Raw genomic sequence first — 23,429 nt, 5'->3', positions numbered from 1 at the left:
TCTGCAGAATGTATATTTCATTATTTCCACCCATCCTAGGTATCACTTCTTGATGGCAAATCAACACTGAGGACAAAGCCCTCCTTTTTTGGCTTGTACACCCCTAGGATTTTCACAAAATATCTCACCCATAGGCCCATAAACAAATTGTCACAACACAGCTAATCTGTCCACCACAACTTTACCTGTTCAACACACTAGGTCTTCAATCAAGGCTAATCCTCCAACTCCAACCACTCTATTACTATTCCCTGGTGCGATATTCAACACACATTACCTGTAGCTTCCCATTCAAGAATCATATGTCAATGAAGATACACAATGGAAGACTCTCAAAGGAGAACAAACTGCACGGTCTGTTTGTACCAGTCTATAATAATACTCTTTTCCTCTTGTATCCTGCTTGGTCTTTTGACAACCATGCATGTGCCCTGTCCAGAAACTAATTGACCCCCACTGGCATCAGGATTCAGGGAAGATACTGTGCAGCGAACACCAGTTTTGAAGCATGTGCCACATTGATAGCAACAGATAAGCAATATCAGAGTGGGTCTACCCTTCAGTGGACCAGCACCACAGTTAATTATGGCTATCGAAACTTACATGTAAGCATTCTTTCAGGAGTTAACTAGAGCTCTGTAGGTGTCTTACGGCAACCCTTTGCACCACAGTTTACTGGAAGTAGGAGTGACCTACCTGAGACTCCACAGTTTTCTTCCTCCGATTAAAAACATTTTAGCGTACGGGAGGATAATCCAGCACTACTACCTTCCTGTTCTACATGGACAGACCTGTTCCCTCTGCCGAGCACTTGCCAGATCACAAGATGGTCTGGAACTGTCACCAAAAGAATTTAAACTCCTAATGCAGAAAGTATCCAGTGCTGGGGAAAACAGACACTGGCTCTGCATAATTAGGCTTTCCTGTTTTCAGTTAATATTTTTGGTCAATTCTGGTGCTTTTTTTCAGTGTTTTCAATACCTTAAAAAACAGTGGTTATCATTGGTGGTTACTCATTTTCGCACCAATCAAAACAAAGTTTTTCCGGTGTTTATGGAATCTTAAGCTTTTATTATTGCCGGCTTTCTGCACTGATAGTGCATGTGTATAGATAGTGTGCGATGTAAAAACAGAAAAGTTCCCTTGGTTGAATCTAAATCACTTATCTCCGCTGCAGATTCAGCTATACTCTCTCATACACTTAACTCTCTCTAGTTTAAGGACTAGCCTCAATCATACTGCATATTAATCGGAACCCCATACATAAGTAGAAACAAAAAGGCACTTAACAATCTAGAAATTATTCAAACATTACGATGCCAAGGCGTATATTACATTTGGTGTTTATTAATTTTTTTAAATAAATTCTGTCTGATATATTTTAAAATTCCTGCATATACCAATCATGCACATACCTTACTTGCAAGGTTAGAAGTTCTTATCTCAATGCACAAAACATCATATGAAGAGACAAATATAATAAAAACATACACAAATTTAATAATCACAGAGGTTTGCAAAGTCGACGCGTTTCGGTGGATCCTGCTTGTGCTGCCTTCTTCAGGACGATTAAAACCACAGAATTCTTTGTGCTCCAGCACTTTCCCTGATCTTTACTTCGAAGGAATTAGGAACAGCTTATTTGTTATTCCTTCCTATAATTGAATAATTAAGGGTGTTGAGTTCATTATCACTCATAGGATATATTATCGAGAGCCACGTATCTTTATTTGGCGTATGTTTCTCTAGGACAATTACACCCGTTTATATATGGTGTGATTTCTTGTTTTTAGTATTGATGCACGGTCCCAGCCTTGTTTGCGCTAAACTTGTCTCCAAAATAACCGGATTTATCTGGTTATTTTGCCGACAAGATTAGCGCCAAAACGTCTGCACGAGAATTACTACCCTGGGACAATTGATTAACCCCAATGCTGTTGTAAGGAAGGTGGAATTAATGCCATACCGCGACTGTGCATAAATACTAAAAACAAGGAATCACACCATATATAAACGGGTGTAATCGTCCTAGAAAAACATACTCCAAATAAAGATACGTGGCTCTCAATAATATATCCTATGAGTGATAATGAACTCAACACCCTGAAATATTCAATTATAGGAAGGAATAACAAATAAGCTGTTCCTGATTCCTTAGAAGTAAAAAATGAAGTAAAGATCGGGGAAAGTGCTGGAGCACATAAAGAATTCAGTGGTTTTAATCGTCCTGAGGAAGGTGGTACAAGCAGGATCCACCGAAATGCGTCGACTTTACAGACCTCTGTGATTTTATTAATTTGTGTATATGTTTTTATTATATTTGTCTCTTCATATGATATTTTGTGCATTGAGATAAGAACTTATAACCTTGCAAGTAAGGTATGTGCACATGATTGGTATATGCAGGAATTTTAAAATATATCACTGAGAATGTATAAAAAAAATAATAAACACTAAATGTAATATACGCCTTGGCATCGTAATGTTTGAATAATTTCTAGATGAAGTGCCTTTGTGGTTCTACTTATGTATGGGGTTCTGATAAATATGCAGTATGATTGAGGGTAGTCCTTGACTAGAGAGAGTTAAGTGTATGAGAGAGTATAGCTGAATCTGCAGCGGAGAGAAGTAATTTAGATTCAACCAAGGGAACTTTTCTGTTTTTATATTTTCATTTACCCTGATCCATTGTGGTCGAAGGGTTGCTCTCTATAATTTTATATAGATAGTGTGTGTACACTGTATATGAGGTCCAAATAAAATGTTACCATTCAACCTTATTGTAGTACACCATACAATACTTATTTAATGAGTCTTTGGTCATGTGCGCTCACTCTTTCCTTCCCGTGTTAAGTTTTATCTGTGAAAAGGTCCTTTCAACATTGCCACTTGAGACAGACAACGCCAAAACATCCAGTACATAATTTGCTAACTCTGGCCTCTGACATAGCTTTCCATGCCAAAACTACTGCACCTGAAGATTACTATTTTCGGGACAGGTTCTGCAACATAAGAATTGAACTGGGCACATATGCCCTCAACTATTGAAGTTGTCAAAACTGAGGCAGTACTTTTCAAAGTCCTGAGAAAATCACCTTTTTACGGAAGGGATCCAGAACTTGTGGGCAGTACCTCAGTGAGACACCACTATTCCAGATGCTTGGTGACCGCACTCTTTTTACATATACCTGTCATTACACCTTGCATTGAATGTTTAAAGCCTGGGGTGTCTAGCAAGTCACCTACTATTAATACTGACTCAGTTGAAAAGGGGGCTGATGTAAGAAAGGGTTTCACCCATGCTCTGTCAGTGAGTAAATGTGATGGTTTATATTGGGAAAGATTCTTATGAACCAGTCAGTGAAAGAACCAAACCTAGCCAAAATATCAAATATGATTTAGATTTTGCCTGATTATCTAAACTATATAACATTATTATATAAGAACTAAAACATGCTTCTAAGCCCTTGTCTTTAGGCCATAGACCACAAAACTGAAAAAAGTAACCGGAAGAAAAACTATATTTTTGTGACATCCCTAAATTAAACAACTCGGGCAGATTGTTAGCCCAGTCTCACTTGCTGCTGCCTTGTATAACAAAGTTACATTGTATTGGCCCCTTCAGGAAGAAATAAAAATAACTTTTACTCACCTTTCCCTTTCTTTTATTGGTATTTAGTTTGTGGTTATAAAGGTGTTTATATATTTACACTGGTGAGGGCTATTTTCCTTTTGGTGGGGTTTTATCAGTTATTACAGGTGTAAACCTAAAACAGGATAGCCTGTATATAATGCACGTTCATTGCAAGAAGACACCTTCAACCTGGGACATTTTTCAGTCGGTATTGATAGTGTCTTCCAGCCCCGCCCCCCACATGCCGCGTTTTCAGCAAGATCAAGAGCAAAGCCGAATCACCCTAGTAGCCCTGGCTTCACTACGACAATGCTCTTACATGTATGTACTACACCGGTCAAATCACAAATTACTCTCTGCAACCACGCAGACTTTCTTTCCACAGGAGAAGGGCAATTCCTGCACCATGACCAAGCCTCACTTCACTTGAGTCTGCACTTCAACATTTCACTAGTATGTGTGTGGGGGCTATTCAAACCGTACTCCACAACCAGGAGATCCATTCTAAATGGAAGAGGTTCTAAGTGTGGTGCCCTCCACAGGATCTTCACAAGTTTTTCTCTATACTTCACAAATGCCTGTCTTATCCACAACACTTAACTATTTCCAGCTTGTGATAGAGCTCCATTAGAATGCATCATTAAATCATTCTAATACTTTGACATAAATCTGATGCATACTCACTTTTTCTCAACTTATAGCGAAAGGCTTTCCCATTGTTGCAATCGCCGCTCAGGGCATCCTTTCAAACCTATTCAAAAAGCATACTTCAAAATCCTGCTGTGGAATGCATACTCTGTCACTGTTAAGACTTTGACTCATATTGATTGCTCTTAAGTTACTCAGAGGAAAAGCATCCAAAGAGCTTCTAAAGGAAAACATCCTTGCTGTTTCATTGATTAACAACTTTACTCAGTGCTACTCATGCTGTCAGTTGAATAGTGTGAGATGAAGGTTCATTGCAGGACTCATAGCATTGAAGAGACCGTTCTGGAATTTGATGCAGCACATCTGGTGGAGCAGGATGTTTCTCTTTTCTTGCCCAATATTTCCATGTGTTTTATTGACGGTGGCCATTAAGCTGCGAGTCTGAACAACAGAAAATGAATGAAAGTCCTTAATGGTTATCAGTTTACTTAATTTGTATATTTTGTCTGCGTTTGACACTTCCATCATTGTGGCCAGAGCATATAGTAACTTGATTCTGTGACTTGGTTTTTGTAGCTTGTCTAGTAGAAACTAAGAGTAAGGCAGTATTTTGTACCCGGGTTTTAAGCAGGCTAGAACCACTTCAGAGCCCTCTTCTGTTTAGCAATATGTTCTTGTACATTTAAATATGAATGAGCGAGATGTAAGACTTACCAATTATTTGCTTATTATAGTGACTTGATGCATATGAACACCATCTTGCCTTGCTAACCATGTTATGGGGCCTTGTCTGATCATTGTTTCACAGTTATTTAGAATGGAGCAAGACTGTAAAGTGCTTTTTTGTGGTTAGTTTACAAATTCTGGCTTGTTGGAGTATCATCTTGCTTCTAGATGCTCTCATTTATAAATTCAGAGTCTGTCTTAATGCAATATTCATTAAAAGAAGTTCTTCATATGCGATGCGTTGGAGGCAAGACAGAGCCTTGTGAATATTTACCATTTTACTGAATGGTGTAGCTAATTTAAAGCTGTGTTACTGAGCGTTGGGTTGGTTTGTTCAATTTGGATAACTTTGTTGTATGATTCTTTCAGCTTTTCAGACTGAGGGTAAGCTGTACCTTATATTGGACTTTCTCAGAGGAGGAGATTTGTTTACACGCTTATCCAAAGAGGTAAATGTTTTAAATTGAAATTTGCTTTACGAATTGTTTTGCGGTCAATGTTGGCTCTAGGACATATCGAAAAGAAAAGATTATATTACTGCTCTGCTTTAAAAAAAGAAATGAGAAAAAGTATAAAAATAACTGCAAGCTTGGTAGGCGAGTGCTTATTCTGCTGTAGTTTCAAGATATCAGTCTAGCAACGCATCCCAGAGCTGCCAAGGTTTGAGTTTGTGATGAGTGAAATGTTCATAATTTCAGTGTAATTGTGTGACATTTCAATGACTGAGTGACACTTTCTCGTGAGCAAAATTAGGCAATGAAGACTAGGAAATTCTATAAATATCAGAAAAACAGCCATTTGAGCATCGAGGAAGTCTAATAAGTTAACTGCTGCAAAGCCCCAGAAATGAAAGGGCACTGACCTAGTGCCCTTGTAAAGTCAGAGGCACAACACTACTTTTAACTGCTGCAACTAGGTGGGATCAGGGAAAAATAAAGTCAGCTGCTGATGTCGTTTGTGAGAAAGTGACTGTCACACATTAACTGGCTCAGCCGGCTATTTACACTCACTCAATGAGATGCTTTTTAAGTCAGTCTGTCTCGAGTCAGGATGTATGCTAGACAGTGAGAGGAGCTCTCAGAACTGGTGACTGCACTGTGGGGCTATAAGGTGAGAATTCATAAAGAACAGTTGATGGCCAGAATGCAGAACAATGTCATACATTCACCCCAGTACGGAGATCTGGGCCTAAATCCATCATTTTTTGTTCACCATGCCCTTCGAGTTTGGACCCAGCCATATGCAAATCAGTCTTGACCCTGCACCCAATGGGAACAGTCCAGCCCGAACTACCAGGCCAGGTCCTCCTTGGACTGGAAACCGGCATCCTAGAACCGGTTTCAGGCTTTCAGCCCTCATCAGCCAGGATAGCTTCAGTCCAGTGGCATGGAGATCATGGGACCCAGTCTGGGCATACCCGTTCCACTCGGGGTGACAAATTCACAAAGAACAATTGATGGACAGAATGCAGAAATGTCATACATTTGCCCCAGTACAGAGATCTGGGCCTTAATCCATCGTTTTTTTTCCCTCACCATGCCTTTCCAGTTTAGACCCAGCCATATGCAAATCAGTCTTGACCCTGTGCTCAATGGGAACAGTCCAGCCCGAACTGCCAGGCCAAGTCCTCCCTGGACTGGAAACTAGCATCCTAGGACCCGTTTCGGGCTTTCAGCCCTCATCAGCCAGGATAGGTTGACTCAAGTAGCATGGAGAGCACAGGACCCACGTGAAGAGGTTCGGAATTCTTAGATTGACCTTTTCTTACCATGTGCCCCTTCTGCACACTCACCAGATCACTGATCACAAACGCCATCCTTACCACATTCACTATCCTGCTGCTTTCCCCTCCCTTGATATTAAAGCCCTGGACTTCTGACTTCTCATTGCCTTAAAAGGCGACTTTTTGGTCACACATTGAGGTGTGGGATAACACCAACAACTTTCTCATTGCCTCTCTCCAATCATCTCCTCCAGACAAAGCCAGCTGCATACCGTCCTTTAATGTCCTATTCCACCTTTCTTCAAGAATGTTGCTTTGGGGATAATACACCAGTGAACAAACGTGCTCTATGCCATACTCCAGCAGAAAGTATTTCAGTCTCTGAGATACAAACTGGACAACAATTTCTGCCACTCCTTCCCTCTTGAACAACTCTTGAAAAACACAAATACTTTTTCCCAAGTCACTAACTCTGTAAATTTTATCTTCAGCCATCATGAAAAGTAATCTGCCACTACTATGACCTACTTGGGGCAACTTCCCATGACATGTAAAGGACTAGTGATATCAATCGCTATTTTCTTCCAAGATCCATCTGATTGATCAGTGTCTACTGGAGGATAGTTAACTATTTTTGTGACTTATCACTCCAAGCTCATAATACACATTCTCTAAAATTCCTTTAATCTTTATCTAATCCAGGCCACTGGTACTCTTCCCTTAGTCTTCTCTTTGTTGCACTTATTCCAATGTCTCCCTCATGTGCCAGTTTAACTATACGCTCCCTTAAACAACAAGGTACTACTAGTAAATTTCCTCTCATCAGTACTTAATTCACCACTGACCACTCCTGACCAATCTGTCGGAAATACTTGGCATATGAAGAAACACTCTTTGGTCGACCATACTTCACGCAAATATTTTCTTATTTCACTGAAATTTTTGTCTTCTTTGATACCACTCGTGATATCTTGACCTCCGTAATTACCCTCACACTAGCCATCAACCATTCATCTTCCTCACTCAAAACAACCGTTACAACACCTGAGGGGAATCGGGACGAACAGTCTGCTAATACATTTTTTTCCCAGTGACATTTTTCCACACAGAAATTGTATTCCAACAGTCTCACAGACTATCACGCACTTTTAGGAGATGCTCTCGTTCCCCCACTTGCTGTGAATACCTCTATCAGGGGCAATGGTCAGTCCTGGGTGTGAAATTGGTACCCTGCACATGTTCTGAAATTATTTACTCTCCACCACACAGCCTACCGTTCTCTGAGGTGGAATAATATGTCTCGGAATCCCTTAATGGTCTCAAGGCATATTCAATGGCAACATCCACACCATTTCTCCTTTGCAATAACACCACACCCACCTGGCTAACATCAGTGTTTACTATAATTGAATTTTTTGTGTCAAATGTTTTAAGTGCTTGCACAGTGGCAGTGCTAATTTTAAAGTTTTTAAACTCTCACAATTTTTACGCATAATAAACTTTGCATTTTTTACCATGAGACTGCAAATTTTTAGTCTTATCTGCAAACATGGGTACCAAACGGGAATAATATTCTGTCAGCCCCAAGTTAGAGACGGAGCTTCCTCAATAGCACACACCAATTTTATTTTGGGAGATATTGCCTCTCTACTGATCAAATGTCCCAAATATTCTACACCTTCCACCTTAAACTTGCACTTCTTAATAGTTGAACCACACTCTTGCAAATTTTCTACACTCACCTCAATCTATTGTCATGTTCTTTTTCATAATCCCCAAACACCAATATATGGTCTTGAAAATATTTCACATTTGTGGTGTCTTTTAGGAAATGGCGCATAGCTCTCTGGAAAACGGCTGCTGCCAAAGCTAGCCCAAAATGCATCCGTTTCCATCTGTAAGCCCCTTCGGGAGTGAACAACTATGTTGGTGGTTGTCGCGATCCACAATGTTCCTCAGGAGCATTACCCTCAAGAGGCCCTCCTTCTGGCAGCTCCGACTCTGATATTATACGCACAGAGTATCAGAATGGCCAGATGAGGGGAAGGGAAATTAGGGAGGGTGCTACGGGAGGGAGACCTAAAATAGAGAGTAACATAGTCAGACTTATACCTATGAGTAATCTTTTACTAAAGAGATCAAAATAATGATTGTCCTACTCTCAAATAACCTGCACAAGAAAATGTGATTCCACAAATAAAGTTCTCTATTAGTGTTCTTGTAGAGTAAACAACTGAAGATCAATTATATTTTTGAGGAAAATTATATATGTTCTCAATACTTTTCAGTAAAGTTCTGATTCAAACAATGTCCAGTTCACAATATGTTCAAAATTTCTCCAAAAATTAACTTCAAGAATGTCACACAAATTCAATGTTCTCATATTCACCAAATTCTCAGGACTTAAATGATCAGTTCTCAATAATATCCTGATAGAGTTAAGAAACACGATTAGTAACTGTCATCTCTGCACACTCGTTTTCCCATAGTTATATCATTGTTACCTTGTATCAATAGTTTGTAAATAACTGTCCTACCTGTACTGCTGAAAACATAAAACGAAGGTTTACAGGCAAATCTCGAGGAATTAGTGAACTGCAACAAAGATCCAGGGCTTCCTGCCCTGATACACAGGAAAACTCTCTGAGCTCTCGGAACCCCGAACGCGCTAAATACCAGCAAGAAATCGGAACCTCCGTCTCTGCTTCACCGGGAATAATCTGCGTATGAAAAGAGAGCGTGGTTGTTTTTATTGCATTGCGGCGGCCGATGTCTTCTCACGGAATGTCCTGAAACTAAGAAATGAAATGGTCTGATACAAAATAAACATTAATTCATGACACAAATTGTCCTGTTCAGCGGTTCCAGATATTTACACATGCAATATTCTCCACTGTCACTTAGTCCTGATCTTTGGCTCCTGAAATGTACATGTGCAGTGTTCTTCACTTTTATTCAGTCTACGCATAGAAACAAGATACCCTATATTAACCCGTTCAGTGCTGCGAACGTCCAACGGTCGTCTCGTGCACTACCTCGCTAGTGCTGCGCACGACCGTTGGACGTCCGGATCCCGTTAGCGCAATCGAATTGTTGCGAAGAACAGCACAAGATGTTTAAGCATTTAGATGAGAAAATGCACTGTGCGCGCGCTTTCCATATCTATGTGGCCATTTCCTCTCTCGCGGCTGTATTTGTTTTCAAAGGGGAGGACTGGGAAGGCGTTTTTAAAGGACTCGAAGGAAATGGTCATAGAATTGCAGTAGAAATGATTCCTCATCAGGAAATGTGCTTTGAGCTGCAGTCTGATAGAAACGTGCCGGATAAACAGATTCCGTGCGTGCTCTTTGGACGTTGTAGCGCTGAGTGCACTGTCGATGTGCCTCACAACGTTTAGTAACATATATACTATATATACAGCATGGATGGGTCTAGTAGGATTGAAATAATGACCCGAGACACATATTTGGAAAACTTTCAGGGTCGGACTGTTTAAACAAGCAGAACATAGACTATATCGCGGCCGTCGCACTGACACATGAAAGGAAGCAGAAACCAGTCCTTCTGAAACGAGCAGTGGTGTGCGCCTGCGCGCCACTGCTAACATCTTTTGAATTACCACGGCCGTCAAGCTGCGATAATTGAAGAAATATGGCCTTCTGGTGCGCGTGACCGCACACAATATCCCATAGGCGGAGCTACACTACCGCCTATTGCTTGCTCTCTTCCGAAAACACACGCACGAGAAGGCCAATCGAAATGCAGCTACCAAAAAAAGACGAAAAATCACGAGCTGCCTGGAATTTGTTATGTAGATTTTCGGAGACGCTAACAAAAGGACTCTTGGGCTCCGCCCACACTGCTAAGCAGTGTGACGTAGGCCCGAGCCCTAAAAAATATACCAATGCCAGAAAATGGGCTGAGGCCCAGTCTCCAGCATTATATAAAAATCATGTGGGATGGGATGAGGATTCTCCTCACTACGAAATCCAGTTGAAAAATCAACCAACTGCTCAGAAGCAGTATACAGCTAAACAAGAATAAAAAAAACAGGTCGGCGAGATCCTAGATCAACTTGAATACCAAGAGGTGATTGAAACCTGCACCTCGTCCATGAACAATCCTTTGTTTCCTGTCTCCAAACCACACAATACATATTGTCTAGTTTTGGGCTACAGACATTTAAATTCCTGTTGCAAAACCTTTGCAGAACAAAATGCACACAGTGCAGCACTGATGAATAATATTGTGTGCAAAAAATATAAAACGACATTAGATATTTCAAACGGTTTCTTCTGTCAAAACATTGCACCTGAAAGCAGGTACTTGACTGCTTTTTCAATAATGGGGACACAACAACACTTTTGTGGTCTCCCCAGGGATTCAGGAACAGTCCAGGGTTATTTTCAGCCAGAGTAACAGAGTTACTACAAATGTACGATGATGAGGCATTATCTTATGTCGATGACATCTATCTTACAGATGATGATTTGGACAGGCACTTGACCAGGGTGAACACAATAATACTTGGATTCGCCTCTGAAGGGTACAAATTCAATTTTAAAAAATCAAGAATTGCCCACCTTAATGGCCTATTCTTAGGATACGAACTTTCAAGTGAAGGCAAAAGCCTGGCAGAAAACTTTTTAGAGAAATGTGCGCTGCTCCAACCTCCAATAACGCTGAAAATCTTAGTCAATTCTAGGATTCCTGAATTTCGGAAGAACTCGCATTCTAAATTACGCCAAAAGGTTAAAACCTCTCTACGAATTAATCAAACCAGATTTCAAACCTACTAATTGGACTCAAAAACACACAGAAATTTTGCGTTCAGTGCAAACAGACATGTTAGCAACAACCCATTTACAGACTTGTGTAAACAAACGCAACCTTGTAATCCGAATCATCCCATGGAGATGCGGATTCACATACCTAACCTTTAATGAAGGTGAAAAGATACCAATAGCTTACAAATCACACTTGTACACACAAGCTGAAATGAAATTCACTTCAACAGGAAACATTCTGACAGCGGTTCAGACTGCGGTAGCAAAAGAAAGAGCCCTCGCGTAGGGTAAATGCATTAGTCGTTACTCCTGTCCCTTTCTTAGAGGCAGTGACAAAGGCAAGCATTCCATATGCAAAAGCTCTACATCCGAGATGGATACAATGGGTCAATTCTCTTGCTGCAACAGACGTTGAATACGTTTTTGACCCTTAATTGAAGACACAAGAATTTCTCCAATATGAACAAGAATGTCCTCTGCCTCTAGAACATTACGGCTGTATAATATATACAGACTGATATGCACAGCCCGCAATTGGGGGTAAACCAGCTTATAGTGCTGCGTGTGCGATTGTTAAAGGTCGCTGGCGCGATGGTAAATTTAGACCTATGGTCACAAAAGCTCAATCTCTCGGAGACTGTACAGCTCAGCTAGCTGAACTACAGACTTTCAAGATGGCGCTTGAAAATACCGATCGTGAATTCCCCACACTCCTAGTGTGCGATTCGTATTACTGCGTCCAGTCTTGCAAAGAATATCTGCAGAACTGGATTCAAAATGGTTTTAAAGACACACAAGGTGGTACAATCAAGCATAAAATGCTTTGGGAACAAGTAGTTCTTTTACAGAACTACAAAAGACTCATGCGATCCATACACTGAGTCATCAGTGTGATGGCGTTCATGTTGAAGGGAATTCATTGGCTGCAATCACTCGTTCAAGAACACAAATAGACAGAGAAAATATGCTAGCTGTCAATGCCACAAGCAAAGGCTGCGGATCTGCGTTACCTCTAAACTATCCACTCGAGTATACATACATAATTGATGCAAACTCTGTTCCTTTTGCTCGAATCCCTGGAGTGGGGGATAGGGTAATTCCAAACAGGAATCGGAGAGGTGCTTTGATTCAAGAAGCACATATGGGAGAGGGTCTGATACATCAAGGGATCTCAAAATCTCTACTAGAAGTAAGAGATGTACTGGTGGAATTTGGGATTAATTGCGATGCCTGTTTCAGAGATCACAGCTTGGAGCACCACCAAATTCCTGACTACAGTGTAGCCAGCCCGGTACAGTCTCCATTGTTTGATCACATTAGACTATCCACGCTCAAACGTCCCTATGGACAGAAGCGGTCCCACAAATACCAGTACAAGATTCATTTGGATGTGGCCTCAGCGCTCGGCTGACACCCGAACTGATATAAAAGATTTGCGAGTCTTTATCGGCACATATGCAATAGGCACGCTACATTCTGACCAGGGCCCTGCGTTTAGCTCTCGAGCTTACAAAGAAGCCATGGCCAGCTTGGGCGTTGCATTGCGGTACTAAAGTCCATTCCATCCTGAGGGAAATGCGGTAGTGGAAAGAAATAACAGACATAAAGCAATCAATAACAGCTGGGTTATTAGGTACGGGTGGGTTTAACATCTAATAAGTGTCCAACGTAGTCTTCATAACCTGCCAAGTAATTCCCTGGGTGGAATCACTCCATATGAAATCTTTTATGGTACTAGAATGATGGTTGACGATCGTCATACTTCAGTGGTAGAACAAAAACCCTTTGATATCAAAGATAGTTTGGCTGTTTTACAAGACTTAAATCAAACGAAGTCGTCTAAGCAACACCATCCAAAAGCCAACGACCACTGAAGAAAAACCACCTGTCCCACCAAGACCTGTCTGGGTTCCAAAGATTGGGGATCTGGTCAGAGAAAAAATAGCGGATAAGAAGGAATTTGGGCCTTCTTACAGAAAACCAGTACCTGTACTAGCAGTCCACGGATCAAGAACAGTGTTACTGCCGCCCCTTGCTGGAAGAAAGCAGACCGGTCTGTATCAATTGACCTGGTAAAATAAGTAGTAGGCCCAGTAGACTCCCATGAAGTAGCAGACGACCAAATCTTGCTACTATCCAAGAGGTTCAAACTGAAAGACTCATCACGATTGAAGATTCTGCAGTGAGAAAAGCACCATGCAATAAAGCCATGGAACTTGTGCCTCTTGAAACCCAAATAACAGTTCGCCAAGAAACTCCCATCTACAATGATGTAGCATCTAACTATACTAACATGTCAAGGGACCAAGCAGCTCCAGCGATTTCAAATAATCTGTATGCAATACAAACTATTGGCAGAACTGCCTCTGGCTATTTCATCAACTTCGATACCTTTTCTGAGGATCCCAGTGAACCTGAAACCGTGCCAAAAAACAAAATTTTCAAGGAACAATTAACGGAACTTGGTCAAGAGCTTACAAATACATATCTGGTTTCACCATGGGTTGAATTTTGGATTGGATTAGGTGTATTTTATCTCCTACTATGGCTCATTCTCGTTTTAAGTTTGGGAAAGCTGATAGATGGAAAACCTATTAAAATGGACACAGCAAGTAAGAATATCAACCTGCTCCTGAAACCACACAAATCATCTCATCGTGAACGAGATCTGTCATCAGTGAACATCACAGCGGTTCCTCTACCTGGGGGAATAGCATGGGATAAAACTGATTGAAGATTCCACTTCAATTTAAGGTTTCCTTGAGTGATTTTGTTTCACCTAGTACATTTTCTGATGATTGGCACTTTGTGACTGTTAATAACATGATGACAGACTTGGAAATGTCAGCAAAATTTGCAAAACATGAATACTTAAAAGGTTCATCAAATTATGAATAAATGTATTGTTTTAATCATTTTGGTCATCATTATTTGCATACATCCGCAAACCCTACAAATGTTTTAACTTATAATCAATGGGAACATTGTCGAACACCTCCAAAAGGTAGTTCTAAAACATTCTACAGAAAATTCCCATATTTTACAGATTTTAATGTCACAAACCCAGAAAGCTTTTACTTCAAAAATATTAAGCCAGGCATGAAAAGCATGTTGACAAACACTAAACAGATTTATTCTGCTGCCTTTTATGCTCAATTGTCCACATTAGGCGTTGACTTTTGGAAAGACAACATTGAGACAAAAACAGTTTGGGGCACAAAAGACTGGCAGGTACAAGGTTTAGGAGCATTGTTCAGAGCCTGCATCATCCCAGAACAAATAATGTTTTTAAATGAAACTGTTCAACAGACATCTTGTCTTGGCTAAGATAAGATTTAAACAAACCGGCCATACCTAAGCCCACACCTGGTAGTAATAGAACTACAGATGAGGAGGTAGACGTAAATTATATTTTGCAACAAAACAGAACAAATCCTGATTGGAAAAAATGGTTAATCTGACCCACAGGCACGAATAACTGTCGAGATAGATTCCTGAGCAAGACACATGGGTTTACTGTAACTCGGCCAGATCCAAGATATGTCCAGAGACAACATCCAGGGATAATATCTTACAGTGTAGGAAAACTATGCCTTGAGTGGCTACAGAAATCCACACTCCCAGAAATAAAACAACACTTAACTTTACTTAAAGATGGCGTTGATTTGGGAGACTTCTTACAAGGGCCTCATAAACCACGTCATAATGGTTTTATATCCGCTGGTATATACACTGCTTACAATGAAGCATGGAAAGTCACGCAAATGGAAACAGCTGAACGAATACGAGAAATGGATTGTATTAATTTAGAGAAAGCACTCTCTGTAGTTGACAATGGGTAAACAACTGTCGTCCAGAATGTATTCTCTGGACAGCATTGTATCCTCTGCCATAGACCTAATGGAACAGGACTTGCTAATGTTACAACATGGCCAGTCTCAATTACGTTCTATAATGCTGCTAGGCTGGACGTTACAAAATCTTTGTTCTGGCTATGTGCCTTGGCATCTAATCAACACCACGTCATTGTTTTCTGTATTTAACCTTACAGATAAACACATCTCTTTGGCACAGAGGGGAGCAGACTATACGGTGCTGAGCATAGAAAAACTGGAGATTACCATTGACCGTTTCTGAGAAGCCATCAGTTGAATGGATAATACATGGCACCATCACAATACCAGTGAAAATTTTCCAGTTTCAATATTGCTTAAAACACATACCAGCAGGCCTGTATGAAAGGTTGGGTAAGGAATACATAAAGTCGGCCTGGGATTTTCCATACACACACAAGTGTTGGAGTGAAAAAAGGAGGTATTTCTTATTGGGAGAAACTGTAAACCACATTAAGTGGTACACTTCTGTGTCAAGGCATTAATTTACATGGAGCCTGTGAGGGTTCGACAAACAACTTATCATGCCACCTGCAGGGTTCCCCGGCAGCAGTGATAGATCCAAATTTTAGGCAGCTTTCCAATGGAAGCTACATAATGCTGAATGATCACAGCTGTTGTTGAATGATGCCAGGGACAGCCTATCTCGTTAGTGTCAGCCAGGGTCACTTGTTGTATGCAAGTATTGTTTCCAAAAACTAAAACAGACGGGGAGTCACCACTATGACCTTCACTGAACATCTCTTCTATATGAATTGATACTTTAAGCAGAATGAAAGCCATTCTTTTACAAAAAACTGTGCCCCCGACCTCGTCCAGAGAGACGTATGATCTGCAAGTTGCAAGGTCCTCTGCAGAGATGCATGCATTATTATCAACAAACTGCCCAATACATTTCGCAGAAATGTTAGGTTGTATCTTAAACAAGTTTGATACCAGCAGTATTGTACATGTATTTAAGAGTATATTTTCGGGACTGTTGGCACCCTTTGAAGCAGTCCTGGCCATTTTTCCTAACTTTGTGCACTCTGTGTTCGGCGGCCTGCCTCATCTTGGGACTCGTAGCAGGGATCCTATTTTTATTCCTCCTGCTCCATTATGGCAAGTCCGGCCACCAGCGACACCCAAATTACCATGGAGAATGCTCTTCTGGCCATGCAGTATCGTGAACGCATTACACAGATCCTTAGCTTGGCTCGTTTGAGAGATCTGAATACCACATGGTTCCGGTCATTCAGACCAATTTGGCAAGGTTGCATCTTACCTGTTCTACGATGCCTGCTGTGTGGAGAGGAAGGAGTGTTAGATATCTGTCTAACACTTCCATCGAACGAATGTTGACTCATTACTGGGTCCAGTAACGACTCATGTATTGTGTTGCCACCAATGGCTACCAATCCTGATGACAGCATTCATTGAGATCTCAATGGCAAATCCAGCTGGAGGTGAGATACGAGGAACAGGCACACGGGTACCATCTGCTGCGAACATTGCGAATGCGACTGACACCGACGTCTATGTTTCACATCTGTGTACAATTGACCTTCTTAATGAAGTGGTTCAAATTTCATCTACTGTGGTAGACTATTTCTTTGCCTGCCTAGACGACTTAATGTTTTCTCTTGACACCGAGAATAACTTTTGAAGTTAGCACCCAGCGTTCCTTGAAATCTGAAATTCAACCTTCGCTTTTTCAAAACAAAACTTCTAATTTTGGAACTCTATTTTTCTACAATTTGATTTGACTTTTTTCTAAAATGGAAAAAAAAATTGGGGCACAAAGTAATTTGCTTAAAGTAGAACTGTTCTTAGAATACTTCCTAGGATTAATATTGTCCTAATATGCATACCAAAACCGAAACAGTTTGTATATTCTGCAATGGGATGGTCTCAACTTTTTCTTCTGTAACGAAGAGCCATTTCATAAATGTAATTTTCGTAATTCATTCGGTTAGCATTGCTACTATCCTATCATACGCTTACAATGAAATCATTGCTTTTAAAATGCGTACTGTACAAATGCTCATTTTATGTGTACAACCATTAATTTTTTTTAATTTTTTTATTAGATATCCGATATGATTGAAAATTCATACAAATAAGCACACAATCAAGAGCCAAAAGTTAATGTCAGACACCATTTTTATGATTTTCACCCTACCCCCCCCCCCCCCCCTTTTTGTAACGCCGCAGGAAAAAGGAAGGAAAGAGAAAATTAAGCTAAATTTAATTAGAGGGGGAAAAAAATTAACTAAAAGAAGAGTCAAAAAGAATCCAGAGAATTTAAATCTTCATCCAGATATCTGAAACCTTAGTTAATTATCACAATTTATCCACTTAGTTAAAGGTTCCCAGATGCTTTCTCCCTCCGTCCGAGCTCTACGTGTCTTCTCTTGAAAACCAATAGTTCCCATCTACTGGTATTTATAAACTTGCCTAACCACTCATGCACCTTTGGAGGAATAGGATCCAACCATACAGTAGCAATTGATAACCGCAAGATAGCCATGGTAGTAAAGAATAATTTACACTCTGAGTCATATTTTGATCCTCAACACCAAGCATTACAGCTTGGGCTGTCAATGAAATCTGGCGTTTAAATATTTGTTCCAAATATTGTTCTACCTTTTTAAGGAGAGGAATCAAATTGGAACAGGTTGCGAACATGTGAATACTATCCACCGCGTATTCACCACACCGGGGGCAATTTACCCCTGTTGTACCTCCTCATTGTTGTATGCGGTGTGGAGTTATATATAAATTGCACCATGTCTTAATGCACTGGACCTGGAAATTTGCAGAAATGGTGGCAGTTTGACTATAACCTAAAGATTGGCTTGGAGGCTGGACAGGAGATATGTAAGCAATCTGCCAGTGCTTAAAATGTCTATTAGAGTCGTCACTCTGCACATCATTTAATAATGTATAAATCTTGGATATAGTTGATTTCCCTCCCTTAATAGCATCAATTAACAGGATGTTTCCAGCAAACAGTTTTCCTTAAAAAAAATCTTGAATCTGTAAAAATGTAAAGAAATGTCTATTGCTAATTCCAAACTTCTGTTTTAATTGTTAAAAGGTCGATAAACCAGATTCTGACACAATGTCTCCAATTACAGTAATCCCATGCGACACCCAGTCACTAAAGTATCCATCGTGAAATATTGCCGGTAACCGAGTATTTCCTACAAAGGGAGAATATATATGAAGCCTACCAACATTACACCGTTTACGTACCATCGACTATACTTTAAAGGGTCCCCACAAAACCTTAAACCTAACCCGTTTAAAATAAGCAAAATCTATGTGCCGAAATAACCCGCGGGCTTCCTCTCCGAAAATTAATTGATAAATTGACATATCCAAACAGTCTTGATCCTGAACATCTAGTAAATCAGCAATATGTCATCGTTATTGCCCAATAATATAGCTTCAAGTTTGGGACGGTCCATCCCCCCTTTCCCTGGGTAATGTCATATATTTCATAGCTCGTCGTGGGCGTTTCCCAGCCCAGAGAAAGCAGGAGATGATCCGATCCAGCTTTCTAAACCAACTACGATCAAATATTACAGGGATAGCTCTTAAATAATAAAGAATTTTGGGTAGAAATATAATTTTCACCACATTACATCTGCCCATTAATGTTAGTTGAAGATTATTAATCCGACGTGCATCGGCATTAATTCTATCTATCAAAGGAGGCAGGTTGATAGGGATTCTCATCTGGGTTTGCACAAATTTCTATCCCCAAATATTTGGCATGATTTACCACCCGTGGGTCCATTAAAGTAATTTTATCATTATGAATAATTTGAGTTTGGGCCTCATTCAGATGATACCCTGAAATCCGCCCACAATGCATAGTTATGCTCCGAATTTCTAGTAAAGTTACCTGAGGGGAATCGGTCAGCACCGCCAAATCGTCCGCATAGCCAAGGACTTAAGTTATCCCCCCTTGGACTTAATTGGGGAAATCAGCCTATCAAAAAAAAGATTTTCAATTAAGGGGTCAATATAAATTGCAAATAATAAAGGGGAGCAGGGACAGCCCTGCCTTGTACCTCTTAAAATATTGATTGTACCTGTCTGAGTTCCCAGAACGGAAATTTGGGCAGTAGGTTGTTTATACATATTCTGGATGGCCTGAATAAATCTTTCCCTAACCCATAATGCTTCAAAGTAGCCCATAAAAAAGGCCAGGAGACCCTATCAAAGGCTTTCTCCGCATCCAGTAGGATTACAGCCATAGGGTCTCCTGTAACCTTGGTAAAATCAAGCGATGCAATACTGCGGCGTTTATGATCAATCATTTCTCGCCCAGGAACAAACCAGTGTTGTTGAGGGGAAACAAGTTTTCTAATAACCCCCGACAACCGATTCGTCAATATCTTTGCATACATTTTTATATCACTATTTATAAGGGTAATTGGACGGTATGACCCCATATCAGAAGGTTCCTTACCCTTCTTCAGAAAAGTAACTATTCTAGCTGCTTTCCAAGAATCAGGAGGCTTGTCCCCGTTCTGGACCTTACCAAACATTTCCATCATCACATGTACGAGCTGAGATCGAAAACATTTATAAAATTCTCCCGGCAGGAAATCAGGGCCCACAGCCTTCACAGCAGGGAGGGAATCTATAGCAAGTAAGATTTCCTCCATACTTATATCAGCCTCTAACAGATCGCTTTCCTCTGGAGATAGCACATCAACCTCAATATCCCTGCGATATTCTTGAATTTCATAGTGCAGTGCCTCATTTTCCAGGATGTCCTCTTTATAAAGTTTTTGGTAAAATTTTTGAAAAGCTAATGCGATAAAAGCTTCCTCTGATACTAAACCCACATCTGGATCAAGGATATTTTTAATACGTGCAGCATATTCTCTTTCTCTGGTTCTTGATGCGAGTAGATGTCCTGCTCTCTCACTATTTTCAAACATCTTAGACCTCCATGCTACATATTTACTAGCCGCCTTAGCTTGTGAGATCTCTATAATGGCTGACTTGGCTAAAATAATTTGCGCTTGAGCCGAATCACTATCCTCGCCCTGAGATAGAACCTGGACTAAACTCAACTCCGCCTTCTCAAGGTCTCTGTACAAGCCCATTCATTTGACTTTTTCCTTTTTCTGACTTTCCCATCCAAAGCGGGTGATCTCACCCCTTATCCCAGCCTTGAGTGTGTCCCAGACATTTTGTACCTCGGTGCTACCCAAATTTTCTTCTAAGAATTTTGTGATCCATGTAGCCATGGACTCTAGAAACTGATAGTCACTGAGCAACCCCCAATTAAATGTCCACAGATCCGGTTTACCCCATCCTCCCAATACATTAATTTCAAGTAAAAGTGGATTATGGTCCGACATCACTCTGGGAAATTTCAAAATGTTAGATTTTACAACTAAAACTGAGGAAATTAAAAAATAATCTAATCTAGAACATACATTGTGAGGTGCTGAAAAATAAGTAAAACCAGGATCCTTAGATCTAAAGAATGCCCAAGCATCTATCAAACCATGTAAATCTATCATATGTCGTAAAGCCCTGTACACCTTGGGCTTCCGACCCCTATATATTGCCCCTGATTGATTCATCAAATAACAATCCATATTTATGTTGAAATCCCTGCACATTATCAATGGGGCAGGCCATCCTATCAACTCAAGATTCAACCATTTAAATATTTCAGGATCATCCAGTACAGGGCCATATACTGAGCACAATGTCAGATCCATACTCCCAAATTTACCATGCACAATGAACCAGCGACCATAGGAATCCGCTATTGATCGAACAATATTTACCCTACCCCGCTTTGCCAAAATGGCAACTCCTTTAGTTTTTGCCTCCAATTTAGTCCAGGATATTAGTTGGAACCCCTCAAACTCCAAGAATTTGTGCCGACTGGCCTCTATATGAGTTTCTTGAAGGCAAATAACATCTGCCCGCAAGAAACAGAGATCTTCTCTGACCCGGCGGCGCTTATTTGGATCATTGAGACCGCAAATATTAATAGTTGCTTTTCGAATGGTAGCCATGCCACTAAAAGTTTTTCTAGGATTCATCTTGCCAGTACACTGTACGGCATTAAGCCAGTTTCCCCTTTTTTCCGTCGCCACCCTTCCCTACAGCGTCCTCCCACCCCAGAACCCCCCCCAGCCCCCCCACCCCTCGCTCCCCCACCCAAAAAAAAGACAAAAGGGGTCAGCAGACCCATGTGATGCCTCCCGCTTCTCGAGTGCCCATGGTCGCTCCCTGCTGGCAATAAGTCCAATTTAGAGAGCAGGAGAGGAAGGAAAGGACAGACATGAAGATTCCTTGGAGTCAGCAGGAAAAAAAAAAAGGGAATATACCGGACATATATACAGCCACCAGAGATAATTAAGTTAAGCAGCCATCTAAACCAGTAAGGACTCCATTCAAAATCATTACATCTCAAAGTCCGTTAGCCATCTGGAAGTTCTTTCAAATAGTCCCCAGCTTGAATTTCAGATGTAAATACCTGTGTCTTGCCACGCAAGATAACCTTTAGTTGTGCGGAGTTCATTAAATATACCTCGCATCCCTTCTTCTGGAAGGGAGTAATCCTTGTACGGAGCCGCCACATCCGCGTGGCAGAAATCGGGTCTTACAAAAAATGAATGAACCTCCACAGATCTCTTAGCGTCAGGGCCGGCTTTCTCGGAGATGGCTTCCCTCAGACAGAAATTGCCCAAACAAATTAATATTGCTCGTGGTTTCGCTTCAGGGCTCACATTTTTTGTTTAACATAAAAGGGAACCGGTGCACTCTTTGAATTTCAGATTCCCAACACCAGTGTGACAGTTCCAGGAATGCTGCTTTAAACAGTTTAATAACCAATCCTCTTATGTCCTGCCCCTCCGCGTTATCCTCAATTCCTAGTAATCGTAAGTTGTTTCTACGTAATCGATTTTCGGAGTCCTCGAGCTTCCACATAGTATCAGTAATTTTCTTATCATTAGCAGTGGTTTTTGTTTCTGCCACCTGAAGTCCTTCCTCGAGCCCTACGATGCGTTCTTCCAGGGCTGCTGTCCGAGCAATCGCCTCAGAGCATGCCTTTGTGTTTTTCCGAATGGCCCCCTGCATTTCAAAAGTGGCCATCTGAGCCCTTTTATGCTCTTGCCGAGCTTCGCTTTGGATCGATTTCAGCATCTCATAAAGCAGAGAATTTGGGTGGGATGACTCCGTCTCTGTAAAACTAGCAGCAGAGTGAGAGTAGTCCCATTTAAGATTATTACCGGCCCCAGACCCCTCGCTGTCAGATGCCCTCAATTTCTGTTTGTCCATCTTTCTCCCTTTCGTGTGGCGCGGGGTCATTTTCCTCAAAGTACCCCCGGTATTAGGAGGACTCCCACTCTCCTCCCCTGATGTTAAGTCATCCGTAGAGCCGCCTGTTGACTCAGAGTCCTCTGGGACCGAAAAGAAGCTATCACCATCCTGAACATCTTGGGAGTTTCTCCCGGTTGTTCCAGGCTTTTGTCCAGAAGGGGTTAAAAAATTGAGTGCATCCCCCTGACCTGTCTTATTCATCTCTGAATCCTCTGCATTCTGCTGGGAGCTAGTATTCCCAGCCCCTCCTTTCCCTTCATCCCCCCCAAATACTGCCATACATTCTGCACTTTCCTCGAAGTCTTTTGCTGTAGATGTTAGCCCCTCTATGGCACTCTTGGACTTCTCACCATTTTTATTAATTACAGTACCGCTGGATCCCCCTGGTGGTATTTCATTAGTTTGAAGCAGGGGATTTTTCAAGGCAGCAGCCTTTCCGGAAAACATCCCAGGGACTGTGGCAGATTTCCCCCTTCCTGCACTCCCCGTTGCTGTTGTAGCAAAGGTAGCAGTCCCAGTCCCTTTAGTCTCGCTCATGTTGGAAGGAAGCTGAATTTTATCCGTGAGCTTCCCCTTTAATACACCCTTCTTGAGACTCACCGCTCCTGCTCCTGACTTCAGCCCCAGTCGTTCCGTCCCGACTTTCTCCTTCTCTGACATCTGTACAG

The 23,429-nt window shown here is 41.1% G+C and overlaps 1 protein-coding gene across 4 annotated transcripts in view; it reads left to right on the top strand.

Moving 5' to 3' along the window:
• Positions 1 to 23,429, top strand: part of RPS6KA3 (ribosomal protein S6 kinase A3) — a 796,620-nt gene that overhangs the window by 256,826 nt on the left and 516,365 nt on the right. For all 4 annotated transcript variants that reach the window (XM_086934351.1, XM_086934352.1, XM_086934353.1 and 1 more), the window contains one exon: positions 5,378 to 5,457. In XM_086934351.1, coding sequence (XP_086790477.1) covers positions 5,378 to 5,457 — 80 coding nt within the window. The remainder of the gene's footprint in view (positions 1 to 5,377; positions 5,458 to 23,429) is intronic.

The sequence above is a fragment of the Lissotriton vulgaris genome, chromosome 8, assembly GCF_964263255.1.
Source record: "Lissotriton vulgaris chromosome 8, aLisVul1.2, whole genome shotgun sequence".
In the NCBI taxonomy this organism is placed as follows: Eukaryota; Metazoa; Chordata; class Amphibia; order Caudata; family Salamandridae; genus Lissotriton; species Lissotriton vulgaris.
This window is presented reverse-complemented; position numbering and strand designations above follow the sequence as displayed.